Below are 23,775 nucleotides of genomic sequence, written 5' to 3' on the forward strand. Positions count from 1 at the left end.
ACACCATAGATTTATCTACATGGACACAGCTATGTATACCAGCGTCAGTGTCAGCAGAGGGAACATGCTACAGTCTCCTACAACATGTATGAGAGCCACTGTTCCACTTTAAAGGTGGACTGTGTAACTTTTTCTGGTAGAGCTACTATCTTCTTCTGTCTATTCATCAAGAAGTTACATAGCATATGTTGAGGTGGAAAATTCATTTCAGTGTGTTATTTCTTTCTGAACATGTGCAGTGGGGAACCATTTCATCAAGAGAATATTGGTAGTTAAAAGTCTACAAATTCATGACATAACATAGGACACAGTAGTGAACAAACAATAATGGTTAATCAAGTGTAAAATTAAGGAATTTTACAGATCTTAATTTTCCAGTACTCAGCTTTTCAGAAGAAATTTGGTGATCAGCACTGAGCAATACTATGGGAACATGTCTGTTTTGGATCACATCTCAATGATTTCTTATTGGGTGAGAAACAGTCCAATTAAGCTTGTTACTAAATGCTACATCTCCCTGGTGATTATCTTTTCCTCCCACTGCCATTTCAGCACTGCTTCAGCACACTGCTACTGGTGAGACATTAGCAGAGTCTATAGTCTTAAGTAAACACAAGTTAATTTCTCTTTTCTGGAAGCCTGCAATGTGACAAGCTCATGATCAGTAATTGTATTTAGATGACAGAGTATGTCACAACAACATCACTAAATATTTGGGTTTCTACACTCTTAACTTAAATGTGTCAATATCATGACAGCTTCTGGTGTGAAACAAAAAAAAATATATAGAAAATTACAATTAACTCAACTTAACTAGAAAAAAGAATGCATGAACTGTGCTACATGGGCTGGTTTCCACCATGTCTAAACTAAGCACAAAAGACCTAGTAAGAGTATAAAAGTATGCTCTAATCCCAAATCCAAAATAATGATTGGAAAATGGGTATGGGAACATACCCATGTCTATTTCTATTAAATAAATGTTTGTAATAAAGTTTGTAATTTTATAGGTGTTGTATTTGCAGGGGCAACAGTTTTAGGCAGAAGGGAACCTGCAGGTTTCCGGTTCATGCAGGGGGGCTTCAAGGAAAAAGATCATGATTCATCATGACAAGAAACCCACACATGTAGTCTCTTCATTTTAATGAACTCCCTATATACATCTATATATCTATATATCTCTCTCTATCATCCAAGTTTACAATAGAAAGAACAAAAATATGTTTGGAGGCTTGGGAGACTGGGGTCTCGCTGGTTTAGCACTCTTTGATACTGGACTGTGTAAAGGTGTATTGTTTACTTTGGAGCCGATGAGACATTTCTAATACTATGAATATTTAGTTCAAGGAGAGCAAAAAGGATCCGTGTGGAGGCGTGCGCATGATACCTGAAAATCTCTCTCTTCCAGGATCTCTTTCCGCCATCGCACCAGGAAGGCTGCACAAACGTAGAGGTGGAAGTGGGAGAAGCCCTCTGGTTCAGCCTAATGACAAAAACACAAATAAACATGGTGAGTGATTGCTCTGGGCAACAGAAAGAAGAGACTGTAAAGAACAGTATACAAATCAATACAAGACTTCTGTGTGAATCATGGGAAGAGCCTCAGGACAATTCTAAAAAAGGTTGTCCAGTTTTCTGTAAACAGGGGTCACTTTGTGTATTTGTATGCAGATTGCAGCAAGTTTATCTAGCTCATTTGTGTACTATAATAGATGTCTAATTAGTCTAAGATGAATTTAGATCTAGACCATTCAGAGATCATTTTGAAAAAGTTTAATTTTCCCATATGCATTTTTTCCACTAGTATCTATATAAACAACTAGCATCTAAAGTGAACTTTAGTATGGATTAGCACCTGGGTTTTATCGACAACCTTTTTACATTACAGCAGTACTTCAGATCAACTTTCACTGCACTAGACCAACCTATAGACAAGCCCAACACTTGCTATGTTATGTACATAGCTACAACTTAGCAAGGGTAAAGCAATTGAAAAAAAACAAAGACATTATTATCTTCCACTTTGTGAGTTAAATGTAGAGAACAAGACAAAGGTGTCCATTGTTCTTTTCTACTGCAGGTGGGATAATTACTAGTTCCTTTGACAGCAGACTTAAGAGCCACGTGACCTCTGTGATAACCTGTCTGCACCTTACTGTGGCAATGGTGTGGGAGTCGGATCTTTCACATGGAGCTTCAAATCAATGCAATTAAAATGTGCCCTAATTAAAGTATGAGAGGACTGTGGGGTGTGAGCGGAAAAGATGATACACTTTGTACTAGGAACTTATGTGCATGTTTTTCTACACTATCCACTCCAAAAGCACGTGAAGGGCTATCTTGTAATTTAAATGAGACTGTTACAAAGAAAAGCTCATATGGAAACAATTTATATCCAGGTGAATTTGTTTTATTAAAGGTCTCTTGTGAACTTTAAGTCATATTAGAATTTTGTTACCTCCTCAACTTGTGTTTTGTTTCATTCACACATGTTTGAGTAGTCTGTCTACATCTCCAAAGCTCAAAATGCTCTGTTCCACCTTGTGATGTCACGTAGTGGTGGTTTTCTTTTGTTTAGTAGAGATAAATTCCAGTTCCAGAGCTGAAATCATCCAAATGATTCTGGTGAAGGTATGGGCAGTTTAAAAACACAGTGGAGCTCTTCCTGTATTACCAGATGACAGTTTAAGGTTAGAAAGAAAATAACTCAAGCCTAAATATGCAGGGTTTGTGTGTTAAAGATGTAATGATAGATGAGTCTGTTTTATGCTTGGTTCACACAAACTTTCAAACTAGTATTTTAACTGTAAGCTACTTGATTTTAGTGCAGGGGATCTGACTTTTGTTCCTGTTAGGGTGGCATGTCCCCATAAAGTGTGTGTGCATACAGACTTTGGTGCCCACACGGTGCTAAATACACCACCACACACACGTTATTCACTAAACAGTAATGGTTAGTTCTCATTCTCATTTGAGTCTAACAGAGAGATGGACACATAACTCCACAGGAATTAACAGAAACTGCCTCTCCACTGTGATAATTGAATGTGCCTCCAGGAAAAAGATGTAAACAGATTAACAGTAAAAAGGAGAGATTAAACCAAAAGCCACTCTTAAGAAGGCATGAATCAAAAAATGAATTAACTGTTCCTTTGTTGTTTGGAAGACAGACTGAGGTAGCTTATTTCACCTACTGCTTACGTATGGGCATCAATTTAAAAAATACTTAAATAGAGTGTGAGCTGAATAATGGCAGTATGGGGAGGTGATGGGGAGACGGGACGCTTGTTTGTGAACAGTGGAGCGTAGCAGGAGGAGAGTTGTAAACTGGCAGGTGATTGGCTTGTTGGTATAACCTTGCAACTCAAACGCAAACAGCAAAAGCAAGAGCAAACAAATACACACAGTTCTGCACAGACAGACACAACACAAGAGGCTTTGACTGGCATATGGGAGTTCATTATATGGGAGTCACTGTAAGCATTATAGGGCTGGGCGATATGGCGATAAAGATTCAAATCAAGGTCCTATTCCTGTGACAATCTTCTATTTTGGTAAAAGTTTCATATCATGATTCACTAAGTTTCTGTTTAATGCAGCTCTGTGCTCAAATACAGATATGTTTCCCCGCCCACTCCTCCTTTGGTCATTGTCTTTAAGGCTCTAAATGAGTGAGAATTGTGAGTGAGTGAGTGAGAATTACCCAATCACAGTGAAATGTGAAGTCAAGGGAATGTAAAGATACAAGTACAAGTGTACTTACAATAAAAGTGAGGAGGTTGTTTAAGTTTTCAACTGGGGTACTGAAATTTCACTCGTGAAAGGAGGAAGTAGATATATAAATCTGTCTAACCCCCAATTTACAGCAGAGCAATACGCGCAGCGGCGGCATATACGCGCAGTGGCATACACGCATATGTGCAGGTGTCGTTTTACATTTTAACCAGTTGGACACCTTACACGAGCAGTGTCATACACGTGTCCAGTGGCCATCATTACGCTACGCATCACTTAAATTAGGCTGGAGTTCAAATTTTTCAGCATAAACAGAGCATCTACAGGCTTTTAAGCAGAGGCAAGACAGGAAATAAGCACAAAGTGTAAAAATAAACTTACAATGTTCTTTCAAAATACGTTTCTAAAACCAAGCTCAAACACCATGCGTCGCATCCAGGAGCTCGGATAATAACTCGTGATGGACTATGGAAAGTTTACAGCCATGGAGGAAAAATATTAAACTTTTTACGACATCAGAGAGCAACTTTACAAAAACAACTTCTGAAGGAAATGGTGTGTGGTGCAGACAACCAAAGTGAAATGGTGAGTAGCTTTAAATTTTAATTAATGCGAGCACTGCACATACGGCTTGTAATTGCTGCAAAGCATTGTCTCTCTTGTTGTCAACTTTCGTATTGTGATTTACAACATAATTCATCCAGTTAACACTGAATACATAAGCAGTGTAAAAAGTTTTGTGTTTAAATGTGAGAATACGCAGAGGTTGGCGTCACAGGAGCAGCTCTGCTGCCTCTGGTGTAAACTGAAGCTTTCAAAAGTATACACGCATATTCAGCTCTGCTTATGTTACATGTCGCTGACGCTCCTGGTGTAAATTTCTATTACTACGTAGCCTTGATATGGCTACTTATGATGATCCCAATCCATTTTCCCACCCACTGAACCTCCTTTACAAAGAAACTCATCAAATTAGTTTTACCTTAATACTACAAAAACAGAACACTATACTATAACAGAAAATCTGCCATCATTTTCAAACTAAATGTCCTTTAAACAACTTTAAAAGCTATTTCCATATTTCAGTCTAAATAAAAATATCTGCTGCCGTGCAACTGTGGTATATCTGACCTTCTGTCCCGGTGTGCACCATCTCACCCCTTCCCTGTCCCATGCACCCCGCTGCTGCCCCCTGCCTCCAGGGCTCACGTTATTATGATTTACAAAATAAAGTTTGTCATGGAAGTGAAGGTGATTCAGAGAAACCCGTCTCTGACTCTTCTCCTGTCTGCTCTGTCCTCCAGCCCTTTGTGCAGCCATATTGGTTCAGATAAGCAATGCCCTGACTGACAAGTAGCAGGGATCAAAGCTGGGTGTGGAAGGGGCAAAAGGCGGGGGGTAAAAAGTGTGTCAACTTTGAAGAAGGGAATAAGAACTAAAGCAATAGACTACAACTTATAGTGTTCAGACTTGCACCAGGTAATCTTTTAGCCACAACATTGCTGTTGTCAAAAAAAAAAAAAAAAAAAACACTGGAAAAATAAATAAAATTTATAGTCAACTCTGTACCTACAGTTAAAGGTGCATTGTGCCTGGTGGAGTGCCTGTCAACTGCTCGTCTCCATAGAGACGTTATAACTTTGCATAGAATGCTCCATGGTACGACATTAAACACATCTAACATTTCATTATGGGTCTTTCTATTGCCTCTCCACAGATCTGACCTGTAATGTAGACTATAGTTTCCCTTGAGAGAGATATGTTTAATCTCTACTGTGGAAAATTCTAAATAAAGCAATAACATCTCCATGGAGACAAGCAGGTGACAGACCCTCCACTAGGAAAGATACGCAATGCACCTTTAACAGATATATAATGTAATGATTACTATAAAGCTAAATGCTACGTAAAGCTTTAACTATGTGCTTTATGCATTAATAACATGTGGCTACTGGGAACATTTGCGTAACAAGTAATGTCTTTCATTTAGACCTACATCTCATATATTCTCAGTAGGTGCCACTACATTTGTTTCTATTCGTGTGTGTGTCTGTGTGTGTAAATGTTCTGTTGGCTTTCTTCTATCACCTTTTCACCTTGTCGTCTTTGCCAGTCAAACATCAGGATCTGAGTTTCATTGGGATGACAGGTTGTGACTAGTCAGACAGCCCACACAGCAGTTTGAGTTGTAATGACAAAGCAGCACCCACCGGCCCCCTCTTTTCACCAATTAATATTTAATCATCTTGATAGTTATGTAAAAATAAAAAAAGTAACTCACCAACTTCTAACATGCTAGTAAAATGATGACAAATTATGATAAATTGTCATATCTGTTACATACAATATGCAGCTACACATTGCCAACTCAGTAACAGTACTTTCTAAATATGAAAAAAAAATAATAAAAAAAATCATTACCTAACCCTCAACTGTGAGATAACCTGAGGATCTGTCGTATCAGCTTCTCAGACACAAACTTTAATCTTGATGTATAAATATTTTTTCCAACTCAAGCTTGAAAATCTATTTAAAGCTATTGTCTGCAGGTTGAACTGATGAAACCTGTTTATTTCAAGTGCCAGTGAAAAGAGTGTGTGGGCGATGCATACAGGGGGTATACTGGTGATGGCAATTAATTATATGCCAACTACAGAAACAATATAACACTAAGGAAATGAGAAGTAGTATTCATTTATTTCAGTACATTAACTCAGTGATAAATGTTTACTCTGTTGAAGTTTTAATGTTGGCTTCACACAGAGATCAAATGAAAAACAATAAAACTGGAGAAATATGAAATGCAGTGAGACTGAGGCAGCATGGGTGGAAATGTAATGTTTTTTATTGTAATTTTTCATGTAAAATATAGGGAAGTTAGCAAGTTGTCTCATGGCATGCTGACTGTGATCTGTGAATAAAAAAATGCATACTTCTGTGAATATTACTATGAATCAAGGTGCTGCACACTGGAAAATGGACAGATCGGTGGCGTTGCAACTCATGCACATGATGATGGAATTTTTTTGGTGTTTGCAGTGCAAGTGCATGATATAAACTTTCTAATATGTCTCCATGGAGATGTTACTGCTTTGCCAGGAATGTTCCACAGTATGACATTAAATTTGATTTTGTCCATGGAGACAAGCAGGTAGCACTACCAGCTCAAAATCCTGTTTTTCAAGGCAATTCTTACAAATGTATTTGTAAAATATTTGTTAAATAAAAGATAGGCATGTTAAATGCCATAAAATTGAACATTTCAGGCAAAGCAATAATATCTCCATAAAGACAAACAAATGGTGCCCCTCCATCAAAAGTTACATAGTGCACCTTTATACATTATTAAGATGGTACCTGTACAACACTTGAAGAACTACTGGCCTAAAATATCCTCACACTTTATTTTAAACGAGTAGCTTTCTCTATATGTGAGTTTGTTAAATCTATTCAGAAAGGGGGTAGCCTGGTCCGGTCTGTGGGGATTTGGGGTATTGTTTGCCGTGACCAGGGGCCAGTCATTACCACAGACAGAAGACAGGAGAGCCAGACAGTGTGAGCGGGGCCACTTCCCCAAAGACGAATGCTTTTCTTATTCAGCACTGCAGCCCTCGCACTCAAGTCAAGTCACTCTGGGTTTGACTTCACTGCAACACTCATCTGTTTGATTTTACAAAGCTGTCAAAGGATCGAAGCTCAAAGAATGCAACTGTCTGCTACAATACGTTTACAAGGCAGTACATCTCAATACGTGTGGTAATATATAGGGAGTAGTAACCAAGATGTAGCACAGGCTGAAGTGTATGGGCAAGCAAGAGCAAGATTTATGTATATAATTACAGACTGTCTGATATGGGTTTTTCATTGCCAATATTTATAATTCATAGCAACCAATGATGGATGAGCTCTGTTGACATCTTGAGGCCGATGCATAGGGCAGTTTTTGACATTTTCTCCAAATTAAAAAAAATATAAAATTACTACTTATAGACTTGTTTATTGTCTATCTATACAGTGTACAAAGAAATTAAAGTATAATAAAGTTAAACAGTTATACTCACAGTCCTTTTCACAAAACAACTATAAGACAGCAGTAGTTAGATATAGATGTGCGTTGCCCTCTTATTGCACACAAATCTTGTACCAAAAGCAGTTTTGCTCCAGTCCAGTACATTGTATAAGACAGTAATGTGCTGGATCTATCTGAAGCATTTTTATCATGAACCTTAAAATCAGTGAGCTAACTGTCGCTATCAACACACTGTGTCTCTCTAATTTAGCTTTGCCCCTTTAAAGATGGTGAAACGTGCTTAGAAGAAGTGAAAACAATGGGATGTTACAAAAGTATAGAACTTGGTCAACTGATAATAGTTTGAAATGAACTAGATCTAATGTTCACTGTTTCCAGCCTGAACTAAATGGGTACAGGGGCTTTAAGGTGGATAGCCAAAATAGTGCTAATATAATCATAATCAATTGAACAGAAAAACATTTTAACATTACTCTGATTGTACACATAAATGAAGGGTAAACAAAATTGCAATTTGAAACAGCAAATGTTCAGCCTTACATGCTTATTAACAATGGAGAACAGCTTTTTGCTTGGCCAATCTTGGCTTCAGCCTGGAAATCTACCATGTTTCTGAGTCTGGAAATGTCACCGAATACCGTTAACAGGCGTGCTAATGCTGCCACAGCGAGCTAAGGCTAATTTCATGCTCCACGCTTCGGGGATAATTTGGTCCCTGTCAGACAGCACAGAGGTGTGTGAGAAAGAATGGTTACTGCACTGGTGCTTGCCATGGTGTCTTTGGATTTATGGTTACTCATTCAGTGCATGTAAAAACACAGGAAATATAGAGAAACAGGCAATAGCAATGTGCAAAAACAAGTGCATATTCTAATGTAACAGAAATATGATTAATGACTGTCCTATCAGCTTGGAGATCTTATTGCTTTGCCTAGAATGCTTGAATGTAGTTTATATGTAGTTTAACAAGTTTATATCCACTGGGGCAAGTAGAAGAAGTCACCAAGCCAAATAACAGGTCAAATCTGGTGGAAAGGTGAACATAATATTACCATGGAGACAAGCAGGTGGCAAGCCCCCCGACCAGAAAGGCTACACAGTGTGGTTTTAATTTAGAAGCTTTTTGGACTGTGAAGATCTTGTTTTTTGTTAAACTTGTTAAATTATTATTTCTAAATATTTAGATTTTAATAAATACATTTTCTCAAAGAAAATAAGGTTCTAGGTAGAGAATATTAATAAATGAAGAGAATGATTGATAACATGTTGACATTTATATTTAATAATGCCTCCGTCTTTATTATAAAAAGTCTTCTGGCATGTGCTCTAGATAATGATTATTTAAATATGATTACAATTTATGTTATTAGGTTATTTTTTCAAACCAAGACTTTGTTTTCATACTTGACAGTTTCGACTGCCCACTAGCGGTCTTCCTCTGAGTGGTCATGGGATGTTGCTGTGACGTGTCAGGTCAGCTGATTTCAACAGGTTTTGGTGCTGTCTTCTTTGTCTTCTTACTGGAGGAGGCAAGATGACAGCGTCATCTGCAGTCTGACTTCCTCAGGACAGCATCCCAGGTGTGTGAGAGTAAAAAAAAAAACCTTGTCCCGGTTTATAGTCCCGTGAGCACGTTTTCATATTTCGATTGCCTCTTTAATCCTGGGATGGAGCAAACATCATTGGAACAGAGGGCAACAAACATCGTCGCTGGATTCAAGAGGCAATCGAAATATGGAAACATCCCCACGGGACTATAAACCGGGACAACGGTTTATTTTACTCTCACACACCTGGGATACTATCCTGAGGAACTTGGACTGCAGATGGCGCTGTCATTCTGCCTCCTTCAATAGGAAGACAGCGCCAAAACCTGTATAAAACAGCTGACCAGCCACGTCATAGCAACATCTTGCGACCACTCTGAGGAAGATCGCTAGTGAGCAGTCGAAACTGTCAGAACCTAATAACATAAATTATCGGAAGACCAAATGAACCTCATTGAACTATGAATACAATTATTTTAGTTGTCAACTAGATTATTCTGGATTCATTTTTGCAGTTCTAATTAACTTCGCTCTCTCTCTCTTTTTTTTTTCTCTTTATTGATTACACCTCTGTCTGAAAACATGTATTCCTTGGCCCATTACTAACCTTCCCTAAAATATCAGAAAATGGCCTTATTGTATTTGATATAGAGTATCTTGTTGCCTGAAGTTATACAGCACAAATAGTGTAAAAATGTAGTGCACAGCGGCTGTGAGACAGAGGGAGAGCTGTCTTCTGTTGGAGGGACTGAACAGATGGCAGCGCCGCAGAGAGAAGCCCACAGCGGAGACTTACAACACTCAGGTTAAAACGCCCAGAGGAACCAGACACACACATCCAAACAGGCATAGAGCAAAAGGCCAAAGACTTCCTGTTTATAACCGCCAAGAGTACGGAGGCCTCAACAGGACAATCTGTTCATCTGTAGCACACAAAACAAGGTCAGAAAACTGTATGAAGTCAAGAGCAAAGAAATGCCTTTTTTAAATGACTATTGACAGAACTCTGTAAATTAGATGCAGAGAATACAGTAGAATGCACACTTAACTAGCATTAAGGTAGAGCAAAAGATATGATTAAAAATGTTGTCTGGGCATATGATGTACACTGGCAGATTTGCTAGTCATGCATATTAGTTTATTGATTTCAATGAATCTTGTAAAATAAATGTAATAATTCTGACAATATTTAATAACATTGGCTCCAGATTCGGTGCAGACAGACTACTCTACAGGTGAGTAATTTGTATAAACAGCATGCATTGGTGGTTTTTCAAATGGTAATACTGCCCCCTGCATTGTCCATCTTGTTGAGGAGGGTGGACATACTTTGAGGATGAATAGAATAAAATTATCTTTATAGAGCAAGTGAAAGCATTCTATACCCCTTGGTTGCAGCGAACTCCACTGTACGTGATACCCTGCTTTAAAAACATTATTCCTATCTATCTGTGCCTACAGAGGTCAAGCTGGACAAGCTGTAAACACTGTGGATAAAGTAATGAATAAAGCCATGAGAGAGGGTTGATCCTAGGCCTTTGAAAAACTTACACAAATACGTACATCAATAAAAAAGAAGGAATTTACTGCATCTAACCTATAATATCGACATCATTATTTGCAAGGAAAAATATATTATTAACTTGCAACAACACTTGCAACTAATGTTACTGCATTACCTTTGACTGAGACAAAGGCAACTGAGAAGTGAAATGTAAATGTTGCTGCAGCAAAATTTGAAATTCCCTCGAGATCAATAAAGTATCTCTTTCTCTCTCTCTCTGTCACTCTCTCCAAAAAGTCCAAAAAGCACATTTAAAATGAAAGCTTCAGCAAAATGCTTTAATAACTTTTCAGTTTATAAAGTTTTAGAAACTCTCTCTGTCACTCTCTCTCTGTCTCTCTCTCTCTGTCACTCTCTCTCTGTCTCTCTCTCTCTGTCACTCTCTCTCTGTCTCTCTCTGTCTCTCTCTCTCTGTCTCTCGCTCTCTCTTCTCTCTCTCTCTCTCGCTCTCTCTCTCTCACTCTCTCGCTCTCTCTCTCTCTGGCTTTCTGTCGCTCTCGCTCTGTCTGTCTCTCTTTCTCTGTCTGTCACTCTTTGTCTGTCGCTCTTGCTCTCTCGGTCTCTGCCTCTTTCCATCCAGTATAGAGTTTTACAGTGACCGCCCGCTCCTTTTCCAGAAGTAAATTTTCCATTCATTTTTCCATTAACTTTTCAAAAATCTAAGAGTTAAAAGGCATCAGGATTGTTTTAAGTCCAAAAAGCACATTTAAAATGAAAGCTTCAGCAAAATGCTTTAATAACTTTTCAGTTTATAAAGTTTTAGAAATGGATTTCAAATAAAATGATAGGTCTTGTGGTCACTATTCAGGTCCATTATCAAAAGTTGGCCTTCACCACTCCACACCCAAAACTGGACACACTACCAATTTTAACAACCCCTTAAAAGTAACATTTCTTTTCTAAGCACTGGCACCATTGGAATTAAAAGTAAAATGTGCGAGTCTGGCTAGCTAGCTGAGAGTCATGAGTGAATTTTTGAGCCATTTTATTCAATGAAAGCCAACAGATCGAATAGCATCTTCCAGGCAGTGTCATGTCTGTGCTTCTTCTGCCAGCTCACAATTGGAACAGACACACAGACCTGGAGGAGCAGCCCAGTGGTTAATTGCAATGATGAAGTCACAATCTTTTGCAAGCTTTTAATTCAATTGTGGTAATTATGAAGGGATTTGGGCACAAAAACTGTTTCAGGGTCAAGAGGTGGTGAGAGAAACTGCTGTTCCCATAACTTACAGAGTGGAGGGCATTTCAATGGGAGCCAGAATCAGTTTTAATGTTGGATAAATCTTTTGGTGAGGCTAAAATTATGACACAATTGGCAGGTTGGTATGGAAATGTGAAGAAAGAAAAAAAGAATAATAACTCCTACATCCACAAATTATTTAGCAGGATTCAGAGCTTAAAGTTGACATAAAATATATAGTTATAGTTATAAAATATAGTTCAAATAACACAGTAAGCATGACAGATGCTTCAGTCTTTAACTTTACCATAAAAAGATCTATTTTTGAAGTGGACATTGTCGCTGTCAGTTACAATCTGTCTCACTGCTACAAGTTCAAAGTCAGTTCAGCCTCATTAAAACATGCAGGTGAAATAAGTAAAAAAAAAAGGCTCTGTTGAAGTTCCCATGTGCCCTATTTAAATGAAAGCAACATTTATCCAATTAACCATCAATGTTAGCTTACTGTTTGTTTGTTTTTCTTTCCTTTAATAGCACGTATGTTAAACAGTGTAGGTGGTAGAATGGTCCCACTGCTCTGACTAGTGCTGCTCTTTACCATTAGCAGTACAGTAAATATTAAAACTAACACGGTGGAAATGTGACAGCAGCAGAGATGTTGGCCCTTGTGGTTGACTTCCAAACTCATTTTGGTACGATTTGTGATGCAAAAATTGTTCCACTGGCATGCTTGATGTATCTAAGTTGGTCCTCAAATAACCAGCTAAGATTTGCTGGACAAAGCTATAGCCACTAAGAAATCGGGATATCTAATACAGATATCCGATCATTGGTTGCTATGGGTAATAACTGATTTGCAGATACCAATATTTACCTTTAAAAAGCCATAGCAAGGCACACAAATATAAGTAAAATTCACAAATACATTTTTCACTTATAATAAATAAATAATGACAAAATGTACTTATCTGGGATATAAAATAATTTGTTACATGTTATATTCTAGTCTAATTGGTCTTCTTATTCTATTTTTACTCATCAAAAAGAACAGATCTGATGCACTGAGGATGATCTGGGTATGAACCATGGGCAAATATCGCCCAATCTGTGCAAACTGTCCACTATCAGCCAATAAAATATGCCGACATACAGTCCATTCCTACACAGAATTTTCACAAATGCCTACAAGATGTATGAATAACTCTGTGGGCTGTTGTCATGGAAAAGCGAGTGAGAGGCTGTAATGGCTCCAGTTCTACCACTCTCTGACGTAAATAAGGACTGTTTTTCTCTATATGAAACAGGAAAGACCATTTAACATTCAATTCCTCCACTCCTCTTTCTTGCACACCTTTTCAAATGCTAAAACAGCCCTTCCTGACCTCTGCAGCAACAGGAAAATCCAATATACTTTCCTCTGGCCCGCTTCTCACAGACACAGTGCGTTTGGACACACACTGCTCGATCAATAGCGGGCATTAGATGTTATTGACAAAGCCGACGGAGGTTAACTATGTGGTGTAAGTGTCCGACTGCCTATTAAACCCTGTGTGCTTGTGAAAGAGCAGTTTAAGATGAGTTACAGACACAATTACAATGCTTTTGAACAGGAAAAACACAAAAGAGGACCTTGAAATGAGCAAAATACAAGGAAAAGAGCAATGGCTGCAGTTCAAAAGAGAGAGAATGAATCTGTTAAGTTTTTTGCCTCATAATGATACAGATCTAGTTTCAGAGTATAGATCAAGGGTGCATGTTCAAGCTATTAAGTCATGAAAGGTAATGGCTTGTTCTTTGGCTGTCCTTCTGTCTGGGGTCAAATAATACAGTGTTATAGAGACATAGAAATCAATCTTTCTCCATTCAGACAAATGTAAGTATACAATGGTTATGAAATAGAAAGTTAAATTTTGAAAACAACTTCTCTCAAAACACTGACAACAATAAAATGCACTGTGGTTTAAGGCTATCAGATTCATCAAATGCAGAAATATTTTTTCAATTGTGAACTACTAATTACTACTAAATAACTACTTCTGCTTGTAGAAAAGATTGAGAGCTACTGCAAACTACAGGATGGAGGCCTCTAATATTAGGAATGAAATGTCCTGTTCAAACAAAAGTATAAATAAGAAAAGGGAAAAATTAGCATTTGATATTACAGTCTTATCTCATGAATAAATTCACCTGTTTAAAATGTGAACTTCTGGTCATAGTAAATTTCAAATATCTTTTTAATTTCTCGTCATTAAAATTTTTTTTTAAATCCATTTGATTTTGTTCCCAAAATTCTGCAGCCCTAGACTTCTGTTAGTATTTATTACAAGTCTCAGTTTTATCCCGTTTAAATACATCTGCATTATGAGTTCTGTTATTTGTCTTGGCTGGAGTTAAACAGTGGGAACTAGAAACACAACACTTTGGAGGCAATCATGGATGTCATTATCAGAGAACATTCCCCATTTTGAGGAATCCCACGCAGAGACACAGGCCCATTACAGACAGCAGCCCCCTCTCAGCAGTGGTAAAACTCCACTGTGAACGTGTGGAATGGGCTCGTACCTGGTAGGTGTCCCAAAGTCGGATAGTACAGCGCAGAGGCAGCTCTCTCATCAGGAGGTTGTTCATCCAGCGAAAAGCAAACTGTAGGTACTCCACCTCGTACTGGTGCATGTGGCGGTGCACAGATTCTGACAAAACAATTACAACATTTTAGTACAACAGTAAAAATCTGCAAAATGTGTGATCATGTTGATGTGCCTGTGACTGAAAAGGTTTTGCAGTGTTGATATTTTGTACCTCCTTAAAGGTGTACTGTGGAATATTTCTAGTGGAGGGTCTGACACCTGCTTTGCTATTTGTTATTGCTTTATGTTCCACAATATAGATTAAACCCATCTATCACAAGTGAAACAAGCAGGTTACAGCATTACACTACATTACAATTCTCTCCCTATTTACAGAAGGAATGGTATTTTTGAGCAATAGAAACACCTGTAATGAATAAATGCTAGCTGGATATGTTTAAAGTCATATCATGGAACATTCCAGACAAAGCAATAACATCTCCAAGGAAACAAGTAAATAGCGAATCCACCAGAAAAGTTGTGAAGTGCACCTTTACGACATAATGAGAAGGTGGTTTGGTGGTGGAGAATTGATATTTGAATACAGGGTTTGATACAGGGAAAGGTGACACTCATACAGTATTTTGTAAAACAATGGACCATTTTTAAGCCTGCAAAATATTCTGCTTATATAACTATATGTAGCTATAAGTATTTCTCCCCTTTTTTGTAATTTGTATGTTGCACTTACTTCCCCACTAATTTGAGAACTGTCACTTGGTCCGGTAGCATCATGTCATCATGGAGATGGAAAAAAATGTATGCCATACTATGAAACACTTTATACATAACAGTAACATCTCCATGGAGGGGCAAGGGACCATTTACCAAAAAGAAAAAAAAAATGGATTTGTACCAATCACGTCTTTAAAATAATAATTAAGACATACTGTACAGATACATCTGTGGCAGTAGAAATGGTTTGATCTTCTTTCCTCTTACCACTCAAGTGTAGCGTTAAGTAACAGAGAGGTAATTATCATAGGGAACATCACATCAAACCTGGAATGAGCTAGAGTAAGTAATCACTGTTACAGGCTATTAGGCTACATCTGACTGCGTACATTTAAAAGTAATGACGTCCCGTAATTAGTCATCTTTGGTGTATTTAATATTGTTGCTTGAGTCTCAATTTAAACAAACCACTATGGAGCACATTTCATCACTCCCTTATTACAGTCTACAGGGAGAGAAACCTTTTACAACTTTTTATTTGTTGAAAGTATAATAAGCAAACATATTGTAAAAAACAAACTGTGCCTTACTCATTATACAATGCCTTTTGATGTGTTATGAATATTTCATTTTACTCAACTGCCAGTGGACAGACAGTAGACTGTAAAATAACATTATCTTATTTTTCTTTATGCATTTGTGAGCCCTTTGTCAGATACACAAACATTATTATGACAAAAACAGTGGGATAAAATGACATTCTATACTCCACATTGATTCAGCACATATTTGCTACAATAAGACAAAAACACACAGGCTGTATAGTTGACCTGTTTTTTTTTTTTTTTTTTTTTTCTTGGAATACCCAGGTTCTCTCAGTTATGTCCCTCTTACTGTCCAAAACATGCATAGGCAAACTGTGCAATTAATAAGATTTTAATAAATTCAGACTAACTTGTTTTAAATCAATGATCTGCTTGAGTTTTTTTAATGGCGAGTTCTTCACTGCAGCCAGTCTGTCAGTAAAGATATGCTGCTTTGTTCAGACTTTGGAGGAATGAATTTGACTATTCTTATTACTTATTAACAGTTTATATCTCATTCCTTATTAACAGTCTGTTTCTTTTTAGTCATTAACAGTCTGTTTTGTCAATGATCATGAAATAATGAAAAGCATTTAAATAAAACATAACAAAACATCATGGTCAGTCAATGATTTTTTGTTTTATTTCCAAATCCTAATGGTAGGTATATTAAGGACTCTGGATTGCCTCTGTAAAAATCTATACATAATGAGAGTGAAGATCTCTAACAATGGACACAGTATGATGCATTTCAACTAAATTATTTTGCAGCATTTAAACTTCTTTCCCTCCACACCTTTCTTTACATTTTTGTGAATAACTGCCAACATTACAGAAACGGCTGATATTAATACACACTGACAACCTAACTGTGACAGCATTGTTCTCTACTCTGCCTCTTGATAAATGCTTGTTTAATGCTACTTTACATAACAAAACCTCCACATTATTGCTCAGTATTCAGCAGCGTCCTATTCGCAGTCATCAGCCCTGTGACACTCATGCCCACAGTGTCACATAATAACACATCCATAATTATAGAGCTGCCAGAGAACCCTGTTAGGAGGCAACTGTAGCATCCTTTTCTCACATTCTTTGTTCTTCTGGTTGACAAGCTTAAGCTATATGCATTAATGTAGTGACAATGACTGAAAACATAGGTTGGCGTGCAGTCCATAATAAACATGTAAGAGACACCTGTCAATCTATTCCATGGGATTGGAAAATTAGGGGTTTTATGTGACGATATCATACTCCCAGAAGGGGGCAAGAGCCAGACTTCCTTAATGAGTGTAGTGTACTAAGCTATGAAAGTAAAAAAGTAAATGGACAAATGTTTAACCTGGTGATTTTTTATTAGTGACTAGACCCATTATCTTCTTGTACTGTAACAAAAATGCATTTTAACAATATTCATTATAGCTGCTCCCCATCTGTATTAAATATTATTGGCCTATAATGAGATGGTGTAGTCCAGGAATGGTTTGATGTAGCAAAGGTTTCAATGGTGATGATATGAACAAGCAATCAATCTCCCATCCTGAAGCCATTTTGTGGATGGAAATCGAAATGTCTTGATTGCAAAAAATGATTGTGATGTTATCTGAAACTCAACAATAACGTTTCTAGAATATGATTCTGTATAGGGTTGTCGATCTAATTATCAATAGCACTGTGGAATTGACAAGCTCTTCCTCAGTACTGAAATCAAGTTTAAAATGGTAATCATGAGCTTATGTTACTTTAAAAACTGCAGAGTTTATAATTTGCTAACTGTGATCATTAAAATTGTTTTGGTTGGTTTGCCCTTCGTCCTGCAGCCCTAGATCTGAACATATATAGTCCAAGAAAGAAGGAGATAATATCGAAATGTAGCTTGCCTGTGTCTGACTGAAAATACTGAAAATACACTATTGTTGCATTATGTTCTTGAATTAGTGGGGAATGATGTTGTAATGTAATGACAGGTGTATATTTTCATACAGGTTTAAATATGGTGAAAAGAGAACACCATCTCTCTCTCTCTCCTCAGTTTAATTATCACTTGCTGCTGTAAATGCATAAACAAGAGAAGCTAGTTAACAGAGAATACATCACTGTGACATATCAGAGCAGAGACGAGGAAAGAGAGAGGAACTGTAGATGATATTAAACTACACTAATGATCCCACGCTGCCTAATATTAGCATCTTGGCCAAATATGCGGCGAAAGAGGCACTATGGGTGACGGGAATGGGGATGAGAAAAGATGGCTGACATTGAGAGACAAGGAAAAATGATATTCCATGACACATTTGTTCAGTTGTAATTGTAAATACATTGAAAATGATACAAGAATAACAAGATTATGTTCTTTTTTAGGATAATTTTACAATTTTGTGCACGTACATTTACAACTAAAACACAGCTATATTGAGCCTGTAAATTAGAAAAAAGAATTGCAGTCTTGTGCTATTTAACTTAGAAGTCTAAAATGATTGTACAAATGAGTTTGACCCAACACAAAACTGATTTGTGAGCTTTAAGCCAAAGTTGTTACCTCATCAAAAACATACCTGGAGTTGTGTTTTGGTTCATTCACACATGTTTGAGAAACTCATTATTATTAATCTGTCTGCATACTCAAAGCTCATAATACTCTTTTCCATCTTGTGATGTCTTTAAGCAGTTTTGATGTTAACAGCTACCTTTAGTTCAGGAGAATTTGGCAATTCCAGGGCTGAAATTATCCAAATGATTCTAGTGAAGATGTATGTATTAAAAACACAGTGGAAGACTCCCTGTATTACCACATGACATCACAAGGTGAAACAGTGGTTTGTGTTTGAGAAAAGAAATCATCCTAAATTCGATTTGTGTGAATGAAACAGAACACAATTCCAGGTTTGTGATGAGGAACGACATCATAACATAAATCAGAAAATAGAGCAATATGAGTCCTTTAAAACTAAACCGCTTACTGGCAACGGAAAAAAAAAAGAAAAACAAAATAATAGTTCAAAATATATATTTCATTTTAACAAAGTTTCATGATTTCATAAACTTCACTTATTTACAGGATTGTGACGTATCTATTATATTCATAGTTTTCAATGATAGTGTAGTAAGTCTGTGGTATGAACAAGTGCAAGTACAAGCAGTAAAACTTATGACTTCTTCACCTTTGGCTTGTGTCCAGTCTTTGGGGGCTGACACAGGCATTTTTATGACTGGGCTATTGCTCAACTATTTTCCAGGTTTTCCATGATGTGTGGGAACCCCAAAGAACTGCAATAAGTACAAGCGCTAAAATGAATGCCCTTTTAACCTCTGCATGGCTCCTATCCAGCTGGGAGAGTCAAGATGGCTGACGCAGACAAAATACTGGTTCACTCATACACTGACTAGGTGGTGAGTCCATACTGATGACTACAGTTGTGGACAGTCTTACTATAGGAGACACTTGCTTGTGGCGGTACAGATGTGGGTGGACAGTGAAAGGTCATAGGTCATAAAGTAACTAAAGTGAGCTAGGCTTACGATTTAGCTCATGGGGCCATTTTCACAAGTACTCCTCAGTTTGATATAAACAGAATGAGCACGTGAACTGTAACTAGTGTAAAGATTAGTATTTATAAAACAGATAGATGATAATGAGGACCTGGGCAAGGTTACAGGCAGTTATACATAGGAAAGGTAATTACTTTCTCTGCATACTCTACACCTACTCTCCCCTTTCATGTATAAATATAAAGCAGGGTTAGGTGGTGATTTTTACATTATCTGAGCCTCACACAGAACAAAGGCCTGTTCCATGTTTCATTATGTTGCACCAACACAAAAGAGAAGAGAGAGAGAGAGAGAGACTGCAGGCCTGTGCTGCTTTGTCGTCTACTGTGTTTACTTTGATTAAAACACATGCAAACGCCACCAGGCTAACTTTACACATTCCGCACTATTGCTCTACTGTTCCTATTATATTTCTACTACTTTATAACATGACATTTTATTTGTGCAAAATGATTATTAAAACAAATGGGAAATAAATGTCATGTACAGAAAAGCAATAATGGTAGTCCCATTTACAATAAAACATTTCATGATATATTGCTACAGAGAAATACTGTGGTAAATGATAATATTGCACTTGTTTTATACCACTGACACAAAAGGAACAAAACCAAGCTAGGTAGGATAATCATTTAAACAGACAGTACCATTCAAAAGGTCTGAGCTGCAACAAGTAAATAAGAGAATTAACCAATAATTAGCCATACAAGTTATTTATTCAACCTCTACAGCACAGCTAAAATCTTATCATATTACAGCTAAAATAAAATAAATAAATAAATAAATAAAATAAACCAACACTATTGCAAAGAAAATATACAGCCGATAAATACTGAGTTGAAAAATATATTGTTCTATCTATCATGTATAGAATGATAAGTTGATATAGTAATTATGTGACAGGCCTACCCAAACAGTGGTGATAAACATATAAGCTTGACCCTAGTGTGTCCATGTATTTGACAGTGTGACGTCTATTTTGCCATATGCCGTATATGGAAATGAAAATGTATGTGTACAGTATAGACTTGTCTATGTAGTTTATGTATGATGTATGAGTGTGTAAATGTGTATGTGCATATATGTTACATGCATGTGTATGTAGATCATATGTAATGCTGAACACTGTGAAAAATAAATTGAAAAAAAACAACAACAAAAAGTATAGTTTTAACTTTAGCTTCATAGCCACTTGCTTGCAACTTATTTTCTAACGGATTTCTGAACAGTAGCAACAGATTTTCTATACAAGTGGGAATAGCGCACCATACCAGCAATTTTCTCATTTCCATAAATTCACCTTTGGGCAATTTGCATGTTGATGAACTTGAGCTAATGCACGCTACAAACACACAGAAACAGAGATAAGACGAGATAAAGAGATTAGAAAAAAAAAAAAAAGACACACAAAAAACTGTTCTACACGATGAAAGTGTTCTGTCTTCTGAGCAGCTACAGCAACAGCATCAAGTGGAGCTAATGTGAGTTGCTGTACACTATTAGGAGGGGAATAATTACAAAGAGGTGGGTCTGAGGAGGGACCGGCCTAGGCAGGAACAACAGGATACAAGAGTAAAAGTCTCAACAGTGCCCTCACACAATTACAGAAATAGTAACCTAGATAAAGTTAATAACATATCAAGTAACATTTACAGTTACATTTATGAAAGGTGTCCTGCCCATTACAATCATTCTATGTGAAAAATGAATAAGGCCAAAGGTGCCGGGCTAATAAGACAATTCTCCAGCAGTGAATATTACATCTGCTCTGGGCATTTACAGAAAGCTATTGTTATAGTACAGAAAGTTATTATTAAATATTAGGGAGGTATAGTTTGACTTAAATATTACAATTTATGTTTTTGCTCTAGATTAAGTGGACATATGACTGTAAATTAGACTGTTGACTGTTATCTTTGTTCTTGCATCATTAGTTTACTGAACATTGTAAATTTATTGATTCATGCATGTTTGAGTAACTGTGTATTGTCCTAATTTGAGAAAGAAAACTTCTGGTTTCAAAAGCTGCTCCTTGCTACGATGAAGAGCCAATGTGAAGAGGCAGAGCCCATCAGATCTGTGGTTTTGAACAGAAGTCAATGGGCCCATTTCTGTAAGCCATTTGAAATAAATATTCCAGCTTATTGTATATGATGTGTGGATGTTATAATTTAATACGACATATGAAAAGCATAATAGATCTTTTTTAAACAGGATTCTTCAAATGTTTCTGCACACACTCATGATGTGTGGGGCTGCATGTGTGCATCAGCATGAAGGTGACAGACAGGGACAGACCCACTGCAGTGTCTTGGTCTCTTGGCAACACACACACACACACACACAAAAACATAATACAATGAAACTCTGGGTCGACAAAAATCTGAACCCTGCGTGTTTCGTGTCCCGCCCCCGCAGCCTCAGCACCCTGTTGTCTTAACAAATAGTGCTGTCCGCCTCAGTCTTTACCAGTAAAGTCCTAACGTCAGATACACAGACCGATACAAGGCCAAGACAAAGCACTGCTTTCTGCTACTTTGAGAAATGTGTATACTTTTAACTGTGTAAAATAAATGCTCTTTGCTACCATAAGCTTAGAAAACTGTTGAAATTAATGAGCTTTAGGATATAGGCTAACTTCCAGGATAGATAGATAAGCCTGAATAAAACATTAGTGTTTTGAAAGAAACCCTTTCTAAACAGTAAAAACTCTCATAAAAGTCATTGCTCAATTTGAGATCTACAGTGCGAAAAGTAATATTGTCTCAGAAACCGACCAACACAAAGACAAAACTACAGTCTTTAGAGGAAAATATGCAATAATCGGCCATATGATAAGAGATGATAGGTAATTCAAGGCAGCAGATAGGCCATTGTCCCCAAAACAGATGGTATGTCGACAGCAGAGCGGAAAACAATCCAGTAACACAAGATAAAAGCGATGTGTGATCTCATTATGGAGGTGGTAATGCTCCGAAATGGCTCTGCCCCAAACTGCTATACGACAGGACTATCTAAATCCACAGTCAGAGTTTTATGGCTTCTTTTTGGGGAAGAAATATGAATTATTGAATTTAATAAGTGGTGTACATTTATAAATTTTTTTTTTACATAACAGGACTGTTTTAAACTACCATAATTTCCGGACTACTAGGCGCACCTGAATATAAGAAAAAAAAAAGTACAGAAAAGGCCGCATTTCCCTATAAGCAGTAGGTGTCCACGTTGTAACTTGAGATTTTTATACAGAAAGATGGTACACAGAAAGATTTAAATTTTTAAAAAATTAAATACTGGTACATGTTTTTTCCAAATAGTACCTGTAACATAGCAGTAAAACATCAGTATTACGACAGGATTATCAGACATCATCATTTTGAGCTCTAAAGAGCCGCTGTCCTGTCTGGTATCATGTCAGTGTCTTGTAGGATTTCAGAAGATTTCAGGCTCTCCCGGGGGCGGGGCTAGTTGTACTGATCAGGTATGAGTGGATTTCCGGCTACTGAAGTTTGAGACATTTCTTCTCGTCATTTACGCACCCTTGCATTTAACGAATATAGGGCATTGAGTTGTATTCCACTCTCTAATGTTAATTTAGCTTCATAACTTATTTTATCACACAACGATAAACTGTTTTATTGCCCTGACAACATTGCTAGCTAGTGTTGCAACTTCATGTGAACCGCACAGACAGCGGCTCTTTCTGCACTCAGGCTGCGTGCATCCGCTGTGTTGATAAACAAATAGTCCTTCAATATATTAGCTGCATCGTTGTATAAGCCACTTCTTTATATATACAAAAAAGATTTAAAAGGGAAAATAAGCAGAACATTTTATTTATATATATATATATATATATATATATATATATATATATATATACAACACACACACACACACACACACACACACACACACACACACACACACACACACACACACACACACATATATATATATACACACACACGCATCATATTTTACACTTTTACTATAAATATTACGAGTTTGAGCATGTTTATTTCAGCAAAGTTGTAAGTTGAATTTCCCTTGGGATCAATAAGGTATCTCTCGCTCTCATCTTTTGGGGCTCATTTAAAATTTATGTACAGTACAGACCTGCCTGTTTAAGCGCATCAACATACTAAGTACACAGCCTGAAGCATTAACAGCAACATTGTCACTCCGAGCACGCTCCCAGACACACAGTGCATGTACCATCGCCACTATGAGTTTGACTTGATCACATACACATGACTTTGGCTGACATTCAGTGGTGTA

At 37.2% G+C, this 23,775-nt stretch overlaps 1 protein-coding gene across 3 annotated transcripts in view; it reads right to left on the reverse strand.

Moving 5' to 3' along the window:
• Positions 1-23,775, reverse strand: part of tbc1d22a (TBC1 domain family, member 22a) — a 137,325-nt gene that overhangs the window by 27,484 nt on the left and 86,066 nt on the right. For all 3 annotated transcript variants that reach the window (XM_020926539.2, XM_020926541.2, XM_020926540.2), the window contains 2 exons: positions 14,622-14,749; positions 1,388-1,483 (listed from right to left, as the gene is read on the reverse strand). In XM_020926539.2, coding sequence (XP_020782198.1) covers positions 1,388-1,483; positions 14,622-14,749 — 224 coding nt within the window. The remainder of the gene's footprint in view (positions 1-1,387; positions 1,484-14,621; positions 14,750-23,775) is intronic.

The sequence above is a fragment of the Boleophthalmus pectinirostris genome, unplaced genomic scaffold (assembly GCF_026225935.1).
Source record: "Boleophthalmus pectinirostris isolate CB_2022bp ecotype Guang Dong unplaced genomic scaffold, ASM2622593v1 HiC_scaffold_18, whole genome shotgun sequence".
In the NCBI taxonomy this organism is placed as follows: domain Eukaryota; kingdom Metazoa; phylum Chordata; class Actinopteri; order Gobiiformes; family Gobiidae; genus Boleophthalmus; species Boleophthalmus pectinirostris.